The sequence below is a fragment of the Gambusia affinis genome, linkage group LG07 (assembly GCF_019740435.1).
Source record: "Gambusia affinis linkage group LG07, SWU_Gaff_1.0, whole genome shotgun sequence".
Lineage (NCBI taxonomy): Eukaryota > Metazoa > Chordata > Actinopteri > Cyprinodontiformes > Poeciliidae > Gambusia > Gambusia affinis.
In genome coordinates this window covers 13062082-13087091 of record NC_057874.1, presented here as the reverse complement: position 1 = coordinate 13087091, position 25010 = coordinate 13062082, and the positions used below count along the sequence as shown (strand labels likewise).

Sequence of the window (25010 nt, the reverse complement as noted above, 5' to 3'; positions counted from 1 at the left end):
CTAAAGAAGCTGCAAGTGAAAATTATGTTTTTTGACAGCACATGGAGTTGCCATAAGTAAAGAAGTAGTAAAAAGGCACCATTTGGATCTGTTGGATGGATAAACACAGTCTCAGACTATTTTGTGATATCTCTCCAGCTGCTTGGCAACACTGAATTCCTATAAAGTGCAAACTGCTTACAGTGCCAGTCATTGTAGGCAAGATTTATTTCTGGGTTTTTTTTGTTTTTTTTCCAGGGGTGATGATTGTAAAACAAGTAAAAAAAAAATTGGCACTCAGGTTTGGAAGTGTAAATTTATTCCACTTGTTAAACCATATATACAGTATGGAAACAGACTAAGCGTCTGCGTTCACTTACACTAATGTTGGCTAAACATCTCTCGGTAGGTAGATCAGGTTCCTCTTGTTGTCTGACTGGACATTTAACCATTCTTATAAATAAAATTGGAAAAGTGAATCAAACTGTTTCACACTGAGGAAAGAAAATACTCAGAATAAATATTAATAATTAACGAACACCAGGGTCATGAACTGGAAGACCGAGAAGGTGCCTGACAAGAACCAATTCACTATAAGAAAAAATTATTTGAAAACATTCTTTCCTGACAGAAAATTATTAGGACACTTTCCATTGACAGTATGAACTTTTCCATCAACTCTAAAATTGACTTTTTTCTTTGCTTAAGAGTTTCTTACGTCAAATTTATTGACAAAACAGATTATTTAGTATTTTTACAGTGTATCTCCAGGTGCATTCACAAACACTTCTACTACTTAAAAACAGACATTTTCTGTATTTCTACAGTGTATCTACATTTCTAAAAAAATAATAATTACAAAAATTGTCTTGTATTATGTGTTACATATATTGAAAGGAATCTCAAATTTGTACCTTTCCGTTTAGGAAGTAATGCCGTAATTCCCTCTGGAGAAATGGACAATACAGAGGAAGCATCCAGTTGAGGGTTTGTTTCACTCCTCCTGGTTCATCGCACAAAGTGGATGTAGGGCTGCTTCCAAATACTTCAGCTTCACCTCAGTTCAACAGCTTTCAGATCGACAGGTGTTGCAACAGAACAATGATCCAAAACAAACATCAGAACTGATTTTGGAAAGGATAAATCCGACTGACATTGATCTTGGAGAAAGGCCCAGGCCCTCGCCCTATTATATGAAAAAGTTTGGACTATGTTAAAAAGTGAGGCCCACTTTAAGAAACCAGTTATTTTAAATGAAACCTTCCAGTTCTGGTATAAAGGTATCAAAGACCCATCCTGCATTGTACATCATGCATGTTGATGTCTACAGAAAGCTCGTGGTTTCTTTACAACTCCAGAATAATCCACTTGCCCAATCTATAAATCATGCTAACAGCAGTATTATATTTTGAGGCTCTCTTCACAGAAAAGACCTCTTGATATAATTGATGGTGCATAATATGAATTCTGAATGACAATAATCATAATAAACAAATAATTACAAACATACGCTTAAATGTACAGATTTTTCATTGTTTGGAATGCAATTCCTGCTCAGATATTTTCACGCTACTGTTGATGGCAACAGTCGGATTAGGATTGAGGTACAAATTGCTGAGGGTGATTAGTTTGAAGCTTAATGGCTACATTTATTCCCATTATTATGATAACAATAATAAAAAATGACAATTGCTGCTATTATTATTGTTGTTATGAACACTGTTTGTAAACATGTTTACAGGAAGAATTTACAGGTAGAACTAGAATGATGACTGCATGTAAACGGCTGACTGGGATTATATATCCAAATTTTTTGTCAAAAAGATTCAAAGATGTTATTTAACAGAAACGTTTTGTGTGATCTAAATGAACGCCATGAGTGTATGGAAACTTTGTGGAGTTAAAAAATGAAAAGATTTCTCTGCCATCGTTGAAAGCGTCATGTAGACACTTTGAACTTTGCATCCCGCCCTGCTGTCTTCCAGTCAAGAGGTCTATCTGCCTCTTTTCATTTGCTGGCATTCGGGAACACACAGTGACATTGTCTCACTCAGCAGAACCTCGGTCTGGCCCGACCAGCTACACTCTGACGACATGAACATTGTTTGGATATCAACACGCCTGTTGCTAGGGAACCCAGCCCCCACCCATCCACAAAGAGTGTTCTGGCCTGTGGCTTTATACCTATTACCTCCTGGGTAATGAAGTTGTTTTTGTGGTTCACTTAATACATGCACATGCTTTTAAGTGTGATTTTGCATTTGTGGAGGATTTCCTGATATTGTTTAGTGAGTATATTGTGTGTTGCTTCCTTTTTTTTTTGACACACGGAAGGAAAATAATTTTTAAAAAATGTAAATCAAAGGTTTATCTAAAAAAAACTGAAAAGGATCTTTCCTTTCTTGATAAGTACGGAAACGCTGATACTACATAGGGTGTAATCTAGCTATTTTTGTGCAAAAGTACAAAACAAATTTGCCAAAGCCCTCATTCGTACAGCTATTTAAAGACAGCAGCACATGTTAAGGAAGTTCCACCCTTTGCCTGCATTAACAACCAACACACCCAATCTCCCACACACATGCACACGCATGCTTATGCAACAGTGTCAATGCAGTGGGGGTGTACCTCCATCATTAAAGCAGAGGAAGGGGACCTTGTGTGAGGAGGTGACTGGTTATGAATGGTGTGGACGGGTTCAGGGAGTTCATGTTTGCCTGAGGGTCTTGGTCATTGTCACCAAGGCTGAAGGGTTCAAGGTCGAGAGCCGGAGAACAACAGAGGAGGAGGAGGCTGCAATTTAGGAAAGGAAACATCAATTAAAAGAATGACATTTAGGCATTCGGCTTCTTTTCCCGCAGTTCGCAGTCAAAAACAGTAAGCCATGAGCTGCATTTGGAGATGATTACTCTTGTCGTTTGTTTCGCAATATTCTAACTGTTACATTTCAGAGTAATGGTTGTGTAAAGTGCAACTCAAGACTTTCAAAATGTATCCCATGTGTTTTTGTTTTAAAGTTGTTGTTAGATGTGTAAGGTTGAAATCCTGTCTCCTCTCATCTGCAAGTGCGGAAATCTTTTGGCACGAGCTGCATTCCTGCTATACAAGATGACAAAATGTGGTCAGAGAGAAGCACAAGCAAACAAATGGATGTACATGCGTGCTTTACGTGAGAACAGTTACTTAACGTGTCTGCAGAACAGACCCAACAGACCACACACAGACACACATACAAACACGCACATGCTCAGTCATCAGACAGTCAGTCAGGCATTCCTGGTGGATGGAATGGGGTTTTTCAGGGTGTTTTTTTTTTTTTTTACTAACGTTTAAATATATATCTGTATGCTTTCATAAATGTAAAACAAAAAGGTTTAATCCAAGTCATATAGATTAATGGTTATCACTTTACATACAGTTATCTGTATGTAAACTTTTGAAATCAAGGAAAGTTATAAAAAACATCTCAACAACAAAAAAAGATTCTATGTTAAGTTTTCTAGCATTCAGGAAATAGAAATAGTTTGAGTAATTCTCATAGAGGTTTGGTCAGTTTTAACTATAAACAATGAGAAAAAAAATATGTTATTGTTTTTATGTGGTGTATGTAAATATATGGTTTCAATTGTATACTTAAAGTTTTCAAACCCCTTCAATTTAACGCATTTTGAAATATCAAAACTGCAAGCTTCCAACTGTTATATAGTAGATCAAGAGAAAAGACTGGGAATAAGATGTTCAATTTTTATTATTTTTATTATGATCTAACTTTAAACCAAGTTTTTTTTTTTCTTGGGGTGAGTTATGAAGCCAAAACTGTGTTGTTTTGTTATTAATTTGTTGCATAAAAAGAAAAAAAGAAGCAAAAGAAAAACTGAAAGAAAGAAAGGAAAGAAGGCAGGAAATATTTTATATATATACATTTCCAAATCACATATTTATCAAATCAACATGTTTATTTTTTTTTAATTTTTTTTTATTTTGTTATCAGGTTTTTGACAGATTGCCAATGAAAAATGTGTCCTAAAATATTTTCACTTTTTTCTGACAAAATAAAGAACTCCAATGAATCACTGCAGATTATTAAAAAAAAAAAAAAAACCCACACACACACATCCCATTTTACTTTCAATTGTTTACTTTTTTTTTTTGTCACTCCTATAATGAATACTCGGTTTACGTTTCCCAGCTGGAAGTATTCGGAGAAACAGATATGAGTTTGAAGAGGCAGACATAGAGGCTGGTGATGGAGCGGGAGGAAAGGGGGGATGAAGAAGGGATGTGGGCAGGAGTGGAAGGAGTGAGGGAAGCTAAGCGGATGGGGGAAGGGCTGTTTGTGCATGCTTCAAATTCCTTAGGTGTTATCAGCGTTGCCTGCTCCATAATTGTTCCTTTCGAGGAGCGAGAAAAGAAGAAGAAGAAGAAAAAAAAGAAAAACTTGCAGAAAGTGTGCAGCACTTTAAAGGCAAGAGGTCAAAGATCTTCAAATTCAGTGGTAACATTGTTGACTGAGTTATTCTGAGATTGCTGGAAAGCACAGTTAGAGAGTATGTGCAGGAAACACAAGAAAATGTATTTAAAAAATAAATAAATGAAAAAGTGAAAAAGGAAAGAAAATGTATGAAAACCCAGTTACAGTTGTAAAACTAGCTTGGCTCAAATAACATGTCTTAGAATTTAAGGTGCATGAAAATGCAGGAAATACTTTTTATTTTATTGTTATTCAGTTTTGTGTTGCTTGTGAACTTATTTTTCCAAATAGTAAAAAACGTAATGCTAAAAACTCAGCTGCTTGCTGAGTTTCAACTGCAGATTTGTTGCTGTTGCATTTGGAGTGCTCCAAAAAAGCATGTTTATTCTGGATTTTATTGTCCATAAAATATTGACTTAATGCCATTGTTTTTTTTTTTGGGGGGGGGGGGTTGTTGTCTATTTGATTTTAATAAAGATTGGACTTAAAGTAGAAATCCAGAGCATTTCAATGTCCAGCAGAGGATTCTAAATAATATGCTTTGAATGCAATTTCTTCTTTGAGTTTCCTCTGTCAGTAAACAACAACAAAAAAAACCATTTATGTACAAAACAGATATTCAGACCTGTAATAGATTCCTTTTTTTAAGCTTCAGTAAATGTGGTTGGTTTATTAAACTCTATTTGGCGTTCAACAAAACCTGAGCAGTAGGCAAAGAAGACCCCTGATGTCAAACATATGGAGAAGATATATAAACGTCTTGCTATTCATCTTATGACAACAGGGCTTACCATATATTCAAAAACACCCAACTCTGCTGCTGTGCAGCTTCTCAGTCTTTTCATCTCTACTTTTAATAGTCGTTCTATCATTAATGTGATGTGGACTGCTTCCGATGGAAGCTTTGGAGAACACAATGCTCTCTCTTCTGATTGGCCAGTTCAGCTGGACACGGTTCAATCAATTTCTAGAAAAAGATTGTCCATTAAATTTGCACTTGCAACTCAGGATGAACTTCAGCTTATAACTGAATCATAAATGTAAAACTTTTCTAGAGATCCAAATTTTTTTTCTGAAGGCACACAATCTTAATTTTGCAGGAGTTTTATTGTTTTAGTGTGCAGCGCTTAATTTTCAAGTATTACTTGCCTGGAATTTGAGCCCCAACACTCTTTAGCTGATTGAGTAATAGTGACTTTATTTGTATTCTCTCAACTTAAAAAACAAGCCCATGGTAACACTCCACCCAACACATTTTTCTTGTGCATTCTTTTCAACCACCGTTTAAATGCTTTCGTGCACTGGAAAGATTAGCCACGTTTTGCAGATGTGAGTGATAAAATAATTGCTGTGGATATCATTTATTCCACTTCTGAAATGGCTGCAGTGAGTGCTTCATACCATCTTCCCTTCTTTGATGAGAGACACAGCACTGGTGGGATGCACGCACACACAAACAGAGGACGGGATTCTGGGAACTTTGATTGATGAGGTAATCCATCTGGCTCTGAAGCAAAGGGAGGGGAAAGAGAGAACGCACCAGCGAAGGAGAGAGCAGAAGATGAGTAATGATGTACGTCCAAATCAGATTGCAGATCAGGGATGGAAGCCTGCTGCACATATTTGAAGAAAAAGTTTAATCAGGGCTCTTGTTGAAAGCACCAGACGTCATTAATACATATTTGACTAGTTTGTGTTTTATTAGCCGGTGTTTAATCAAGCACCTCGGCACACACCGACTCCAGTCTCCGGACTTTGACCCGGCTCCCATCACAGCTGCTCCGAACTGGGCGGAGGCCCATCACGGTTCTCCACTTGTGGATGAAAGGATGACGCATGAAGCGCTCGCTCCAGTCATGACACAGACCAGATGAATGGCGTTTTCACTTACTCCAACAATAAAAAGAAAAAAAAAGGCTATTGTTTTTCTTATTTTTTGTCAGGAGACAAACTAAGCAGTTCTGTGAAAAACCCGAGCCGCTCAAGACGAGGCAGAGTTGCTGTCGACTTAAGAGAAGAAACGTTTCCTAATAGAGGACACTGTCGTTTTTATGTGCCATGTTTTGGGATTTTCTTTAAGATTTCTCTTAAAATAAAATGATGCGATGTTGAATAATGTCATAAATTTTACTGAAGGAGTCAGAGTAATCCAGTCATTTATAGTTAATTGAGACAGATAGCTGGAAAGTACACTTCAGTCATAAAAATCTGTCTCTATGCCAAATGGATGCAGCAGTAAAATGCTGGAGATCTCCATCTTTACAGTGCCAGGCTAAAGTATTCACATCTCTTGAACTTTTACACATCTTATCACATTATTAATGTATTTTACTTTGATTTTATATGGTGGACCATCACAGAGTTTTCTTACGGAAAATAATAGATATGTTTAGATGTTTGTTTACAAACAAAAGTGAAAAATGAAGTACAGTTTGCCTCCAGACGCCACCTAATCGTTGGAGATTTACTTACCTTATTAGGCTGACCGTGCTCTGCCTTTCACTTCACCCCCCACTATGGAAAGTTGAGATTGCAGCATCACACCATGAGAATCTTGCTCATCAGCTTGAAAATGGAATCTGGCAGGTTTTGATGGCAAGACTGAAAGAGCTAGAGACATAACCAGAATGATTATGCAGCAGTTTGGATCAAAGCATATTCTTGTACTAGAATGGCCCAGTCAAAGTCCAGAAAAAAAAGATAATCTATAGCAAAAATGGAAAGGGATCGTGATATATTTGGCAAAAAACAGTTAAAATTTCACTCTCTAGATGTGCAAAGCTGGAAGAGAAATATCCAAATAGACCTGCAGCTGTAATGTTAGATTGTTCTTCTGACTCAAGATGGCTAAGTAGAAATTAATGAAAAACTTTCTCTATCTTTACTTATAAATATGTGTAAAACCATACCTTCCATTTTCCAATTTGTGATTTTAAATGTTTCAAGAGGTATGGATTCTTCTACGCTGCACTGTGGACATCAGACAGCCACACAGGCGAGTATTTACATAAGCCTGCTGGAGTCGATCTCTATGATCTCTGTCTGTATCGCCCTCTTTTGCAGCCAACATATACAAATGACCTGAACATGATCCACTGAGGTGGATCCAAGTCAAACAGGTCATGCATGAGATCGGCGCAATGTTTTGACGTCTTCAGTTTTCATTCTGGGAAGCTGAACTAGCTGAACTAACGCAAGATTACAGAGTTTCTTAAACCGAAAGAATGATTTAGCTTAGCAGTTGTTTTGTAAATGCATATTAATCCGGGTTAAATATGCAGAGATGTCACAAGTAATGTCTTTCTTGTTTGGGTTTCCCCTGTCTGTGTTATACTTCCATCTGCTGGTAATTTGTTATAAACACACGCCCAGCCTGACTGACGCACATGTAAATTACCGTCTTGCAAAGGCTGGAAAAGCGGAGGTGTTTATAGAGTTAGACGTTCTGTAGACGTTCACACAACTCACACAGATTAAAACTACGAGCCAGACATTTGTGTAGAATCACCAAACTCGGCTTAGATACAGTTTACCAAGAAATAAAACAAAATGTCACCGTCAATGTTTCTGAGTCCCATTATGCTGTTGTAAATAAAACTATTCGATTAAGATACAGCCATCCACAAGCACACGATATCGCACAAGGCATGAAACAACTATTCAGAAATGTTTTGTATATATTTTTTTCAGTTTCTGTCATCTTTGCTCTTATGTTATTAATGAAATACTTTCTTTAAACACATTTGCTTGTATGCTGTGTGTCTGGATCTTATGAACAACAAAACCAAAAACAATACACACACAACAAAGTAATTTCTCAAGAGGTCCTAGAACTTCATGCTAAATAAACAAACAAACAAACAAACAAACAAACAAACAAACAAACAAATAAATAAATAAACGAATAAATAAATAAATAAATAAATATTGGAACTCACTGAAGACTGCAGCTTGCTAAAACTTCATGTTAAAAAGTCTCATGTTTGTCTCAAACCTGCCGGATGTGTTTTCTTTCGACCAAAGCACACAATAGTAACATCTGTTTTTATAAATTTAAACTAAATGTGAAACTTCTGGCTTTTTTCAAATGAAAGCAAAAAATAATAATATTTTTTTTCTTTGAAAATGTCTCCTGTGCTTCCAAGTTATTCCAACTCACTCTGCCTGCAGCTAATGCCGACGTTTAGATGGATGAATGCAGGCGTCAATGTTTCTCCATCTTAACCTGTTGCCGGCCGGTCCGCTGTTTTGGACAGACAGCATGTGGTTAAATATCTGCAAGCATGCAAGTTCACTTAAATGTTGTGAAATACCACCTAACTAAACAAAATAAGGCTCACCAGCACAAGCAGTTACTGTGGAGCAGAGTTAGAGGTTAGCTTGATAATGAGCGACCACAGCAACGACTACATTATGATTACTGCGATGGTCTTGTAAATGCTTTTATTGCTTTTGTCTTGGTCTCGCTATCAGAATCCCTGTTGAAATCCGTCATGCCTTGATAATCAGCCAGAAAATGTGTTAATTAACGCCAGCCGAGCAGCTTGGTTTTGTTGCCTCTTGTGATGTCATTTGGCCAAACGAACACCAAGGATAAATTAAGTTTGTTTTTATTAAGAGTGCGCTAAAAGAAAAAGCTTGTAAGATGTCTCAACTGGAATTGTATGGCGAATGTACATTTGTTAGTTAAAGGCAAAAGTTAAACTTTAAGAACTGAAGTCAACTGGGGGTTGGTTTAATGTATCGTTGAGATTGGAGAATTATAAAATGCAACAGAGCAAGAAGGCAGGAACCTTAAAAAACCAAAATATAAGTGAAACAGCAGGAACGTGAGGACTGGTAATGGTCATGTGTTCAAAAAGCTTACTTTGGGTTAGTAAACAACTTTCTTCATCTTTTCACATAGGTAAATAATCTATTGTGTAGCTGAAAAGCAGCACAGGAAGTTACAGAGAGAGTTTCTTCTGCTACAAAAGGCAGCTGAAGCTGAGAGCACACAGTGCCATCTTTAGGCAGCGAGCTTCCAGGGTTATGTAAACAGCATGTGTGCCACATGCCTGTGGTTTGGGTTTTAGTGTCTGGTGACGTCTGAGCAGTTTACGTGTTTACTTTAAGTACTCATTTTGAAAGATGTTGTGTGGCTCTGTGCTCTTCTGCGTCTGTTTCGAGTTAACTCTGAGCCGCTTACGAAAGTTTCAGCCTTGAATGGGGAAAGTTTAAAGAGAGAGGGGATAATTAACAGTCCCGATTGAGTTAACATCAAATAGTTTTTTGTTTAAAGTGCTATATCAAGTGTCTGCCTCTGCAAGTGTGACGGTCTTATTATGCTTCACCATCCTGTTTTCCTCGGGTCAAAATGACCCGCCACTGTGTTAAAACTCCCCAAAGATCCACTAAATGTTATTTTAGGACAACAGGAGGGTTAAATGAAGCGGTTTTAATCAGGACGGCAGCTTCCTCCCAAGTGGCGACAAATCAGGCAGAGATTGAGATTACTCTAACCCTAATAACCTTTTCTTACTCAGATCAAGTCTGTGAACACTCTGCCCTGAAGGTTATTACATACTGTGACTCTGTCCTTTTCATTGTTTCTTCTTCACATGGTTGCATCAAAACTCTCTGAAAGGTTAATGAACAAAATGTTAATTTTATGCCAAGAGTCTAGTCTATGAAAACATTTTTTTTCCTCCTTTGCAGCACAAAGAACCCTTTGTTCCTTTAGCTCAAGGTGGCACTTCCAGTGTAGACCCACTAGGTGGCAGTCCTGAACAGAAATAACCCAGACAGCTTCAGCCACAGCTGACCGCACTGGCCACATGTCGACATCAATTACCCACTGATTTTAATATCCAGATTCAATGTCACCTTTTATACACTTAAGATCAATTTAATTGAATTTAATTAGATAAAAACAACAAATTTGCAATAAATCCAAAGCAATCACCTGCACAAATATGTAGAAGAATGCAAGAAAGCCCCTCAGTCATTAATATGTAAAAAAAAAAAAAAAAAGTCATTAGTAATCTAAGAAAACACAGACCAATTGTGACTTTAGAAAAACTGGACATTTCTCTGAAATAAATATTTAAAAAAAAAGAGAAATTTGGCAGACAAACTGCCGAGACGTCGACAGCAATACTGAAGCAGGACAGCAGGAATGTCTATCATGTAGCTTTTGGGTAGTATGTGTGACAATTACCTTCTGTTTTCTCCTCAACAAATGAGAATCAATGTTTCTAAAATGAAATATAAAACATCCACAAATGGCTAAGATTTCCCAAAAACCTTGAAGCAGCAGAACATGTTTTTGATGAAACCAAAGCAAAGGTTTGGGAATCCATTCCAAGAAGACCTTTGCTAAAAATGTTTTTATAAAAGCATCACTGAATATCACTCAATGTAAAAAAAACAAAACAACATATACCCCAGTGAAACATGGTGGTGGTAACCTCATGCTTTGGCCCAAACATGGTCTGCCAGAAAGATGAAGATAAAGCGACATTTTATTCTTTTAGTATCACACTGAAACCAAGATTACATCCAAATGAATGAAACACAGACCTCAAAACAGGAAAATAAAAGTCTGGGAACGGAATCAGACTTCAAATTATTGCTCCGGGAACAAACGGTTCTTTGGCCACAAAAATCCATTTATAATGTCGAGCTTTAAGAACTGTTAAAAGATTTTTAAGGTTGGAGGAAACAATCTTAAACGCTTTCCATCAGGGACTTAGAGAGGCTCAACAACCTGACATAAACGGTTGGTTCTGTTCTGGAGACAACTGAGGAACCTGTGGAGATGAGGGTGCAAAAAAGGATTCCTCATGAAATCAAGACAAGGACTGACAGCCCCGATCATCCTCTTCATGAGTCTGCTTTACAACAGACTCTTTGCTTTCAGTCAGAGGCTTCTTCAGAACCGTTGTATTGCAGACTGCCACAGGAAATCCTTCCTGCCCACAGATATCAGCATCCAGAGCAACTCTTTGAAGAACCTTCAAGAAATCAGGGCGATAAGGAGGAGAGCTTTGTAGCAGTAGGGTTGCATAACTGTGTTTTTTAGTCAAAAAAGCTGGAACGTGTGAGTGAGTCCACCTCCTGATTTTTATAATTTAAAAATCTAAGCATTTACACAGAACCGTAACATTCCTAAATAAATTCTTTTGAGCTTTCTTGGCTTTTGATCACATCACTTTATATGTTTTCTTTTGAGAGAGGGCCTATGAAGGGACGTTAGAGAATCTCTAAAGCTTGCCTGTCTGGCCACAGAGTTTGAAGGAGACACACAGGAGCTGGCCATATTTTCCAAAAGCCACATCTTTCCAAATATTCCCACTGTAGTTCCTTCAAAGCATCAAAGGTATTCATCCCGTTCAGTGCAGCTCTCACATTTCATATGGAAAAAATGAGAAAAATAATTTAAACGCCATTCTTCTTTTTCCTGCCCTTTGGCTTGCCTTCTTTTGCTACTGTATCGTCTTTAGCTGGCAATCAGGGCTCTGTTTAAGGCATCATGGACTCCAGAGGCTCAGTTAGCTGCGTTTTTTTGGATGGCCACAAAAATAAATTTATAATGAATAAATCAATCAGCTGCTATCCTATAAGAATTAGGAATCACGGTCTGATCTGTTGTCCCGAAAAACCAAAGAAAACTTTTGAGCTGATCTGCAAATAGACAAAACAAAAGATAAATTTCTGAAGCTAAGATGTTAGCTTAATCATATAAGCTACTGAACAGAAGCACCAAAAGAAAACATTCATGCAACAGTGGAGAAGAGAAAGATATATATATATATATATATATATATATATATATATATATATATATATATATATATATATATATATATATACCGCAGCCTCTGGAGCACCAAACCTTAAATATTAGTCCTTGTTGCTTAGTATTTCTATGCCAGCTGTTCAGTAGGCTATCATTGTGACGTTATCGTGTCCTGTGCCACTGCTGGATGTGATCAAAATAATTTTCTTACAACAATAAATGGTTTTGTTTTGTTGAAATAAAACCATATGTTACCCAAAAATATATATTTTTCTCTCATAAGAGCTTTTGCATCTATTTTTCTTCTTAGCTTGGCTTTTAATTGAACCTCAGTTATTATTTGAATCTATTTAATCTCAATTTATTTACTTTGTCACATTTGTAAAGTTTAGTCATGTAATCTTTTTTGTTTTATTTGGCACCTTTAACAATTTAAATGCTGTTATCAGACCTATATTTGTAAACTAGCTAGTATAATGATTCTAACATTTTTTTATTTATTCAATTATTTTAAGAGCATAATGCTTTTCCTCATTCCCTGGTTTTCATGACACAATTCTTTATTTTTAAGAAATTAGTATATTGTAAAAAAATATAAATATTTTTCTCACTCGCTTCAAAAAGAGAAACAAATTTATAATTTATACTCATTGTACTAATTGTTAAATATTTAAAACTTTTATTTTATGATGTTCTTATGATTATGGTTCACAGATAATGATAACCATAAATATTAATGTCTTAGAAATGTTTAATATTGTGAAAAAGTTAAGTATTGGAAGCGTGAGGTGTCACTCACTAATAGGCTGATTAGCTTAAACTTATTTTAAATTACCTGCAAAGGTTGCATGAGCCTGAAAATGTCTAGCAGGACACAGTCAAGGTAAAGACCGCTGCCTAGAAGTTGGGAAGACAGTCATTGATATCCTTCACAATTAGGATAACGCTTCCTTTGCATAATGCTCCACAAACAAGCTCTGATTAAGGCTAATTAATTAAACCTGTGTGGTCCTAGTTCAAACTACAGACAAAAAATGCTGGGTTTAGCTTTCAGAGCAACATTGTCATCTTTTCAGTCATTAAAATGTCGACATGTGACCAACTTTCTTGAACCAAGCCACATGTGTCAGATGACATGCTTTCTGTTTTGCCACCCAGTTAAAAATTAAATCCACTCTGTCTTCTGCTGTACTGGGATGGAGAGAATTTATATTTTCATATGAACCGCAGTACCTGGGTGCTTTGACAAGATGGATGGAAAAAAACCCTGGCAGATCCAAAAAGACAGCCAAAGTTCTGCAGGAAGTACTGACAGTTCACAACAGCCTCAGTGTTAACCGGAGCCAGGAGAAGAGAGACATTTGCAGGGGTATGAAAGGGTTAGAAGAAGATGAAACCCTTCGTGCCCAAACATTTCATTTGGGGAAACATTTCCCCTTCCAATGCAGAACATCTTAAACAGACTGAACATCTTCCACAGACTGAACATCTTCCACAGACTGAACATCTTCCACAGACTGAACATCTTAAACAGACTGAACATCTTAAACAGACTGAACATCTGAAACAGACTGAACATCTGAAACAGACTGAACATCTGAAACAGACTGAACATCTGAAACAGACTGAACATCTTAAACAGACTGAACATCTTCAACAGACTGAACATCTTCAACAGACTGAACATCTGAAACAGACTGAACATCTTCCACAGACTGAACATCTTCAACAGACTGAACATCTTAAACAGACTGAACATCTTCCACAGACTGAACATCTTCCACAGACTGAACATCTTCCACAGACTGAACATCTTCAACAGACTGAACATCTGAAACAGACTGAACATCTGAAACAGACTGAACATCTTCAACAGACTGAACATCTGAAACAGACTGAACATCTTCAACAGACTGAACATCTTCCACAGACTGAACATCTTCCACAGACTGAACATCTTAAACAGACTGAACATCTGAAACAGACTGAACATCTGAAACAGATCGAACATCTTCAACAGACTGAACATCTTCCATAGACTGAACATCTTAAACAGACTGAACATCTTAAACAGACTGAACATCTTCCACAGATCGCTTTCTATGTGTAAAGTAACAAATTCTATACTACGCATGCAGACCTTGGATGTGTAAGCATGACTGTTCTCTCTGCCACCTCTTTCAACGTTTCTTATTAACAGCTAAGATAATTAAGAGGTTTCCTTTGAAAGCTCACATGCTGGCAATCAGCCAACCAGAAAGGACGTCCTTGGAGAGCTATTTTATAGCTTAATCTGTATATGAACAATAAAGGTTTTCTCTTTTGGCTGCACAGTGGTGCAGTTGGTAGAGCTGTTGCCTTGCAGCAAGAAGGTCCTGGGTTCGATTCCCGGCCTGGGGTCTTTCTGCATGGAGTTTGCATGTTCTCCCTGTGCATGGTGGGTTCTCTCCGGGTTCTCCGGCTTCCTCCCACAGTCCAAAAACATGACTGTCAGGTTAATTGGGCTCTCTAAATTCTCCCTAGGTGTGAGTGTGTGCGCATGGTTGTTTGTCTTGTATGTCTTTGTGTTGCCCTGCGACAGACTGGCGACCTGTCCAGGGTGAACCCGCCTCTCGCCCGGAACGCAGCTGGAGATAGGCACCAGCAACCCTCCCGACCCCATTAGGGAAGAAGGGTGTAAGAAAATGGATGGATGGATGGAGGTTTTCTCTTTTTTGTAAAAGAAAACTCCACAAGAAAGTGCCATGAAGTGCACACTGGCACCAATTTAAGATAAATATTTGATGTCTAGTCAGTGTGATACTTGTATAAATATCATGCTCACACATGAGGAAAACAAATTCTTTGTCAGCCAAATGCAAAGACTTTCACCTGTTGATTCAATACCTTCTCCAGCCTGAACTTGCAGCAGATGTACACCATGCTTTACCTTATACATCAAACTGGCTGCACAGCGACTATCCCTGCCAGCTGCATTCCTCGATGGTGTACTCTTTCTAAGAACCGGGGAAGCAGCTAAATCTAATGGCATCAAGGACAACCACAACAGTGGCTTGGCCTGGCTCCAACTGTGGGGAGCAGCAGAGGGGATGGCCTGAGGCCAGCTAGTTAGCAGCAACACAACTTGAAAGGGAAGCACCTATAGGCAAACGCCTTCAGGGCCAAGCGATCTGAAGACCAGAAGTCTACTCTGTAATTCAGGATCTGAGATCTGAGAGAATGTATAATAAGGGGAATGCTGGTTACTCACAAGGACAAACCAGCATTTGGGAAAATCTAAATTAGTTATAATTTAGATTTTCACCAAGAACATCTTCTTGGTGAACATGCTCTGGATTAGTTTAATACAAGTAGCACAATTATTCTTTGCTATCTTTGATGCTTATTAGCTTATTCGCTGCTACTTTGAAAGCATGTTGCAATAAAACAAAAAACATTGCAGTAATCATTGATTTAATGGAGAGTGACTGTTAACATCGGTTTTCCTCTTGTCATCCATACAGCATGATGCTTCCACCACCCCGTTTCACCATAGGGAGGGTGCATTCAGGGTGATATGCAGCATTAGCTTGACTATCTCCCACATGTTTGCATTGTCTCTTGCAGGCCTTGTGACAAACTGCAAATAGAACCTCTTGTGATTTTCTTGCAGTGCTTGTATTTTCCTAAAAGGCCAGATTCTCCCACCTGAGCAGTGGATTTCTGCAGTTCCTCTAGAGCTCTGGTCAATGCTCTCCTTGCCCAAAATCTCAGCTTGGGTAGACAGCTACGTCTCTGTTGGTTTCTCTTTATTTTGGAATGATGGATTGAACAATGGTGGGGATTTATAATCCTGCTTTAAACATTTCCACAAGTTCATCCCCAACATGTCTGTTGTGTTTCTTGGTCTTCATGAAGCTGTTTGCTCACTAATGTTCTCCAACACTCTGAGGTCGCTGTGTTTGATGAATTAAGTGCAATTGTTTGCACTGGATTTTATTTTGTGATTCAACAATAAAAGGGGCTGAAGTTTTTTTTGTTTTTTTTTTTTAGGTCGTAAAAAACATTAAGAATATATGTTTGTTTGTTTTTTTAAAGAAATGAAGTAGGCTATATGTGGGTCAGATGGGGTTGAAATTCGTCGGTCTGACTGAAGCCAGTAAATTTATATGTGATTTTAGAGGAGGTGAAATAGGGACTTGGAAGAAAGAGGAGGAAGAGCAGGAAAAAGTAGGAAGAGGAGGAGGAGGAGAAGGAGGGCCAGCTGATGTTCCGACGTCACACTCAGACTGACTGAGCTCCGGGGTAGAGACTCAATCTGCGGCCAGCGGCAGCAGAGGTGGTGGGGAGGAGAGGAGCATTTGATCCGCGTCTTCATGCGCCCCCGCCCCCTGTGGCTCCTTCACCGGCGCAGGGAGAACAAAAGACGGACAAACTGCCTGATCACAGGCGCCAGCCCTGCTGCTGCTGCTTTCTCTTCTTCTTCATCATCATCATCGAGACTACAGACCGGGGGTTATTAGCCTGATGCTCAGCTCAGCTTGCTAGCCTTTGTGGCAGGGACTCTCCATGCACCCACGGACCCCCTAATCTTCACCCCTCAGAAGCGGGCTGGGAGAAGCCTCAGCTCCTCGCATTGAGATTCTCCAAAAAGGAAAAAAAAAAAGAAAAAAAAAAGATCAGCCTCTGAGTGGGCAGACAGCAGCAGAGACTGCGCACACCTCTGGCTGAGGAGCATCTTCTGCCCCACGGGCTCGGTTCTACACGTCGTCGCCTTAGTGTGCAGCCTCCACAGCCTGACAGGAACCGAGGGGCGATTGATGTGCAGGCTCCATCGCAGATAGGATACAATGTTGCGCATCGCGGCCAACGTGTTGGCGGCAGGGCTGCTGTTCCTGGGATTCCTGCACAGTTTGGTGGTGGTCGCTCCGTCCAGGGCTGTCGATGGTAAGCGGAACTGATCCAGACATAACCCGGGGTCCCGATTGAGATGCTGGGAGAGAATAACGAAGTGTGCGCACGCTGCTGATTCTTTATGTTGTCTGCATGCAGTGAGAGTAGACAGTACCCTGGAAGGAAGGGAAGTCGGTGGAGGAGACAATTAAAAGCCGCCTTTTGTTTGGGGATATTGCAGCGACTTCATGTTTTCCACCTCAGTCATTTGCTTCGTTGGCTAAAACAAGAGGCATAATCAGATGTTTACTCTGATATTCCGAGATGAAAACGGAACCATAGGCCGTCAGACCTGGTGTGAAGGATGTTTACAAGTAGAATGTGAACTGCAGTGAGGTCTGAAATGCATGTTAAGTTTGTGGGGCTTCACTCAGTTCAGCATCGGCTCCATGTCTGTGCTGATGCACCACCAACCTCATCACTAAAACATCACTGGGTTGTCTTCAGACACAAACTGACTGAATCATGACCCATCACAGCTACTGCCCCGTCTATTGTCATTCTAAGTGAACATTCCAGTCAGTTCCTCTTTCATAAACATTGGAGCACAACAAGCAACAGGCATGCATATCAATGCCTATAGGTACCAGTGTGACTCAATATTGTGTCGATATCAGGTTCTTTCTGTTCTGTAAAGACCAGTCCCAGATTTCCACCTTCACTTATTGAGATGTATGTTTTTAATGACATTTTAGATACAAACTTCTACTCTATCAATCTGGCTTCATCATTGGGGTGTTAGAAATCCATTTAGGATTTAAATCACATGGTTCAAGTCTTCTTCAGTACAGCAGATACTCCTACATCCAAAGTACAAACATTTGGCTAACAGCTTTTGTTTAGGCAAATGCAGAAATATGATTAAGTATTTTCTGCCTTGAAAAATTTCTTATTTTTGCGTCTTCGTGACACGTAGAGGCTTTGAATCGTTGAAATAACGATTTTAACTTAGTGGGACAAAAATTTGAAACAGTTTTCTAATGATAATTTTATTTATTAAAGGGAAACAGGTATCCAAACCAACCTGGTTGTACGAGGAAAAGTTACTGCCCCCTAAATCAAATAACTTTTTATTGCTGCCTTGGTGGCAACATCTGCCATCAACTGGAAATGGTTTTTCCTCATTACTGTGGAGGAGTTTCAGCTTACTCTTCCTTGTTTTAATCGTCCTGACTGAAGGGATATCCAGCCTGGATTGGTGTGTTAAAGGCTATGCTGCAGCACTCCAATCTGAATCTAAGTCTATACTTTGACTAGACCACTCCAAAACCTTTATTCTTTCCAGAAATTCGGGTGTAGGCTTACTTGTTTGCTGTATAATGTAAGAGGGCTTGAGCTTTAGGTTACTACGTGGTGGTCAGATGTTCTCGTTCAGGAATTTCTGGTAGAGAGCAGAACTCATGGTTCCATTAAGTCATCTAGGTCTGGAATCAGTAAAACAGCCACAGACCATCAACACTATCGTGGATTGTTGGCATCATGACCTTGCATGATATTAAGATTTCTTCAATGACCTGAGAATTAAAAAAGAAACCCATAGAGAAAAAATGAGATCTGGTAGTGGGATAAATACTTTTTCATATCTTCTGTAGTTTTACAAACAACCTATCAAGAAAATATCGCCTGTACAAACACTACCGTGCATATTTTTCTAGGTATTTCCTTATTCTCTAAAACTTCTTTTCTAAGCCTGTGGTCTTTAAAATTGACAACCTGCCTGCATTTGTTGTGGGATAGATACACAGTTTCAGGTAAAACATTAAGTCTCTTTCGAAGAATACCGTTGCATCATTTCTGCTGTTCCTGTTAATGAGCTAAATTTAAAGATTCACCCAGTTTAAACCCCAAGTTGCTTGTTTGTGAGATCCATTGAGCTGAAAACGCTCTTTGGGCTTTTGGTTCAGGTAGCAGTCCTGTCCTTCGAGGCTCTTAGGGCTCAAAATCCAAATAAAATACCACCTAGAGGTTCTACCAGGAGCCTGCAGCCACATGGAGCACAGGAACCCTGTCTTACAGAAAATGTCTCCTGCCTCGATTCACAGTTACTGTCTCAGTGAAGCGTTCCTCCCTCTGAGTTGGTTTGCTTTGGGTTTAGTTGATGAGGCAGCCTTGAGCTGTGCAGCTGAAGTGATTAAAGCCCCATTGGGATATAGAGGGGCGTAGTGAGATAATTTATTGTGAACATTGATGACGCTTGTGCAGTGTAATTCTTGGCACACTTTTGTGAAAAACCTTAAAATGAAATCACCCTTTATTGTAGTAGCATAACCTCACACCGACAAAATCTGAGAGCGTGCCTTCCTTACCGTTCTTCTCAGTGTGGTTTAAAATTAATCCGGGCTCTTCCCCAGTCTTGTTTGTTTAAATTCTTGCTCTGACAGTATATGTAGAGGAAGAGCTGTTATTAAAGAGACGTTACCTGACCTATCAGGATCAACACGTTAATTTAAGCTCAAAATAGACAGGACTGGACAAAAGTATCAGTTTTTGCTAGAAAACTGAACACGTGTATTGCTTCAAAACATGTTCCTGTGTTTTGAAGCCCTCATTGCCATTGCCCTAATCTTTAGCTCCTGCCACAGATTCTTTATCATATTTAAGTTAGGCCTTTGACTGGGCCACTCTGAAACATCAACATTACCTCCAGTCAGAGGAGAATATATTGGCAAAATTAAAATGTTACTTTTACAAACCTACATTTGCAATTAGAGTAATTCGTATTTTCTACTGGATTCATAACTGCTACTGTTATCAAAGAAGCTGTTGCAGTGGGATCGGCCAGGAAAAGCCTAATGAGAAAAGCTGCCTTACTTCCTATCAGTCACAATAACTGTACGTCACTGTTAGCCTGAATGAAAGGGACTTGTTTCTAGGACTTTCTAGTTGGCTTATTTTTGCACAGTTTCCTTTAGACTTCAGGCTTACTTCAAACTGGCTCTGAAGGTTTTTCCCTTTAGTTTCTATGTTCCTCTGTTGCAGGCATTATAAAAGAGAAGGGGTTTCTACCTACCCCTAAAGTTTAATTGGGTCTAAAACACTCTTTGTTCCCCAGAAGAGACCTCTGTGAACAGTCTGAACTTGTTCAGAGAGCTCACTGCTAATTGGGCATCCAGTGCAAAAAAAAAACACAAAAAAAATCCCTAATGAGATAATTCACATCACTTCACTCTGTGGAAGTGCTGTCATGACAAAAAAGAGACCAGTGGCCCCTTACAAATGTTACAGTTCTCCCCTTCTCAATGCCATTGTGGTAAATTCCTTCCTTATGAGACCAAAATGCAGAGATTTGTTTGAGATATCTATCTAAATTGGGGTCATTTAAGCAATAAACCCTCTTCATTTCAAGTGACACAGGGTCCTTCCTTCTCGTGGTGCAGACATCTCCGCTGCAGCATTTGTTGAAAACATTTGGCCGTCTGTGGTGTGATATTGACACAGTGACATCCGAGAGGACAAATGTTTATAACGTTAATGTTTACTGGCATCTAGAAGTCAGGAGGAAAGCAGGGGGTTAATCTGTGTGTCTTTTGCCTTGCTTTGCTACACATGCAGTCTTTAAAAGAGCAACAGGTGAAGAGGAGTTGAATTACTGAAGTGCAAATGTTATTGAAAAGCAGGTTTAAGATGAGATTAGATATTGCTTTATTGATCCCTTTCAGGTGTGTTAGCAGCACAGACAAAGATAGAAAGATCATATAAAAAGGTCATATGAATATGACCTTTTCCCTACAACTTATATGGATTCAATCCCAATTGGAATGAAGTTCACGCACTTACCGTAATTCTCTAAATAGAAATGATTCAGGATGGTCAGTCATTGTATTTTTGTATTATTATCAGGGAAACAATTGAAGATGTTGAGAAAAATTCTAATTTATTGTTAGTTTATGGAAGTTCACAAATCCTCCCAAACGGATATTGTAACTGCAATGTTGCTTTTGCTATTTGAAATATATCTTTCCTTCAGCACTCGTTGAGTAAGAGCGTTGTTTAAATCGGTTTATATCGTTTTGTTTGGATGCAACTGGTATGAGCTGTTTAGCTGAGCTGCATCTGCTGTTAATTGTAATGAATTTTTTTAGCTATCATTTATCAAAATAAATACCACAGAAATTATCCTGAGAAAGTCTTGAAGCTCATATTGCCCATAACTATGTCACAGTATTTGCACTTAATACTTGATTGAGTAAGTTTGGAATTTTAACCAAACTGTGAATTCAAATTTGGAAGAATAATTATGTTATTTTTCAAATTTCCCAAAGAGTTAAATTTTTGGAGATATGAATTTTTTCTCTAAGTGCAACAATATTCCCTCCCCTTTTTTAAATAAATTGCTCAAATAAATTCGTTTTTTGATTATATTCTAATAGTGATGCACCTGGGAAAGCTGCTGAGTTTAATTCTTAATTATTGGCTTTGATTGGTGCACCGGAAAACACCAACAACTTTTAGATGTTTATTGCTGGCAGCCGCTATGCAAGGCGGTAAGGCTTAGCAGCAAATACAGTTTGCGAAATACATAAAGCTATCTCTGCAAGAAGTCTTTCAGTTCTTGTGCAGGCCAAAAGCATTGCCTGGAAAATCTGCTTCATTCCTTTGTTATTTGCATTCCTGGGATAAACTGACAGAAATCCTTCCTGCATGACGACCAAAAGGTTTAATAATAATAATCATGTAACACCCTGGAATCACATCGAATCTAGAGCAAGGCCTAATTCTGCATTTTAGAGATCACAGATATAGTTTTCTAAAGAGAGACCAACAAAAGTTTCATAATAAGACTTGGACGGAGAAAATGGAACAGAGAAATGAGTTTGTTTAGCCGTTTACCTGACAGAGTTTGGGGTCCTGGCTAAATGTCAGACTGAGAGTTAGCTGCTGTGTTTGCAGCCACCAAACAGTCATAATTAGTTCTGATAGGAGCCAAGGCAAAGACTGGGACTGAATTGCTGAAGCACCAAGAAGAGTAGTGGAGCAAAACAAATATAGATTTGTCTCAGACCACCCAACTAGATTTAACACAACAATGTGTTTCAACAACACAGGACCCCACAATATGCTCCAGGATGTACAGTGATTCAGTGTTCCCTCTTTCTAGACCTGTTTATAAAGCCTCACTACATGTAGACATTGAAACTCAGGGTCTTGTTTTAGCACTCAAGGCTTCAACTTTGTCTTGCTTTATAGAAACAGACAATTGTAATAGCAAAGTCTGGATTTAATGAAGAAGTTAGTGTTGGTCTAATTGTATTTCCATCGCCTTTTATGTCGATTATCCCAGTTCATATCTGATGTTATAATTTTATATTAATGAATCACATCTATAATTTATTTAACTCCTCAATAATTTCTCAACATGATGCTCGAATGATTATGGGGACGGCATAAAATTCTCCAAGCATGGCATTTAAGAAAGATATCATGGTTTTGACACTCTCTCTGGAATTGGACAAAATCTTAAGTAATTTTATAGTAAGGTAGGGTATTATACAAAATTGACTTTTTTTGAGCTTTATATCATGTTATTTTATTCCCTCATCACTTACACTTGTTTGAGAAATCCTGGAATCTCCTGTGGCAGCCATTCAGGAATACCTAAAAAACTTTTTTGCCAAGCAGCGCCTGTTTACTGAAAGGGGCGCTTTCGGTAAGCGCCCCGGTAAGCACAAATATGCTTTGTGTGGGCAAAGCACATTTTCTTTGTGTTCCTCTAGACTAGCGGTAGCAACAATTAACAAACAGCTGGTGGAACCGCTACTTTGGAAGAAGAATGATTGTAAAGGGCATCAGTGGAAAAGTATTGCTGTGATGGTGTCAGATTTCTGTTAAGTTGTTTTTGACATATACATATGAGGGGATTTTTCTGCCATAATCCAAGAGCATACATTTTCAGTCTGAAAACAGGATTTCATGTCTTTTGTTCTCAAAACTTTTAACACTTTTGCTTACAGTTTTATTTTGAAAGCAGGACTTCATGTCTTCTCAAAACTTGTAACGCTTGTACTCAAAACCTATCTTCTTAGTCTCTGCTCGGGCTCTCTGCTTGCTTTTGGAAACACCTTTTGGCACAGTCGCCTGGCAACCTCTCAGCCAATATAACAAAATTATTGTACTAGGTGCTTTTGTTTCCTTCTAGCAGGTGTGTCTGTGTGGCTACTATCGATTATAACAACCTGCGCCACCCACTGGATGTAGGGAGAAACAATGACGTCATCTTTCTGCTCCACAGTACACTAAACATCTGCCAGGAGTGCTACTAATCGCTAACAGCTTCTGATCTTAGGCAGGAGTTTGTTCACCCAACCAACTCCCTACATCCAGTGGGATTTAGATGCTGAGATCTGTTTTTGATTTGGCACGTCATAACTTGAGTTTTTGTCCAAGTGATGGATCAGTGATTACTGGCTGAATAGTTGGTCATGCTAGCCTGCAGTCAGGTTCTTTAGATGATTCAGTTTTCCATGCATGACTGTAAACGTGTGACTAGAAATGTATCCAAACACACACATTTTTTTTCTTGTACCATTCTGCTAGTCAGTGAACTAGCAGGGAGCATCTACAGAGGAACGTAGTCAGCCTACGTTACACCATTCTCCATACAGATGAATTAAAACTCTTGGCACTCTGACACTTTCTCTGGCATCCCATTAGGACTCATAATAATAGCAATAACTTAATAGGACCTCTTTAAGGCCTTGGCCACCTGCAAACGTGGCCACGGCCTGATTGTGATTGTTCAGAGTCAGCTGTGAAAGAATATAGTTATGAAGTTATGGATATTATGCATAGTTAACTTAGTAAAGGAGAATAAACGAAGCTGTTTAAAGATTTTTAGTGAATCTCTTGTCACACAAATCATTGGGGATGTGGACAAATGTTTCTGTTTTTCTGCTTGGAATCAGACAAGTAGCAAGCAGGTGTCGTCTATTTTTATGGCTTTTTGTGGTTTCTGTTCAACGCTTTTCCAAATGATAAACAACAAAAAGTTTGATTAAAGCTACTGTGCTACGAAAAAAGTTTATCGTTTTCCTTCTAAGTGGGAGTTATGGACTGCAGATTGTTGTAGGTTTAGAAAAACGGCACAGCAAGCACAGTGAGAGTGACCCACTTTCTGCTGCTGTAAAGAAAACCAAAACAATGAACTGAGTAGCTAAAGCTCTTGTTACGTGTGGAGATCAGCAGAGTCAGGTGATAATTTCTGGATTATTCCCAGACCTACAAAATCTGCTACATGCAGTGAAAATGAAAGTTTAACTAACTAAACGTGTCACTAAACGTCTAATGATGCTGGAAGTTGAAGCAATCAAGAAACATAGCTTTACATGTCAATCGGCTTGCCTCAGGATGAAAATCCAAACGTCTTTGATAGATATGAAGCCCAAACAGGAATCTATAGTGAGCCAGTAAGATATTTAGACCCTGAAATGTGTTTGTGATATAAGCTAAAACTAAGTACAGTACAGGTGAAATCATACATGTTATTGCTAAAAGAATTTGCTTACCAAATTCTGAAGCAAATGTGTGAAATAATGTTCAGGTTGTGAAACATTACTTCACATTTCAGTTTGTGAAGTAATATTTCACAACCTGAACAGAAATCTATCATAATGAAAACATATAAACTTGAGCGACATCCCATTTTTGATCTGGAGGATTTAATATAATGTCGGCCCACCTTTTGCATCCATAACAGAATCAATGTCTAGGAAGGCTTCGGGAAGTGTGTTTTTGTGATTATTCTGTACATTTTCTTGAAGCGGACTTGAGAAGTGAGACACTGGTGTTGGATCAGAAAGCCTGGCCTCAGGTTGAAGTCAGTACTCTAAGCAGGCCAATCAAGTTCTTCCG

General features: G+C 38.6%; 1 protein-coding gene and 1 long non-coding RNA gene across 3 annotated transcripts in view; one reads left to right on the top strand and one right to left on the bottom strand.

Moving 5' to 3' along the window:
- Positions 1-280: 280 nt before the first annotated feature.
- LOC122834488 lies at positions 281-8952 on the bottom strand. Its single transcript, XR_006371210.1, has 5 exons — positions 8791-8952; positions 8610-8693; positions 6923-7060; positions 5852-5957; positions 281-2772 (listed from the first exon to the last, which is right to left on the bottom strand). It is a non-coding gene; the product is annotated as an uncharacterized LOC122834488 (long non-coding RNA).
- Positions 8953-16490: 7538 nt separating this feature from the next.
- LOC122834483 (low-density lipoprotein receptor-related protein 1-like) overlaps positions 16491-25010 on the top strand; it is a 109790-nt gene continuing 101270 nt past the window's right edge. For both annotated transcript variants that reach the window (XM_044122967.1, XM_044122966.1), the window contains exon 1: positions 16491-17156. In XM_044122967.1, the coding sequence (XP_043978902.1) occupies positions 17060-17156 (97 nt within the window). In that variant the 5' untranslated portion in view covers positions 16491-17059. The remainder of the gene's footprint in view (positions 17157-25010) is intronic.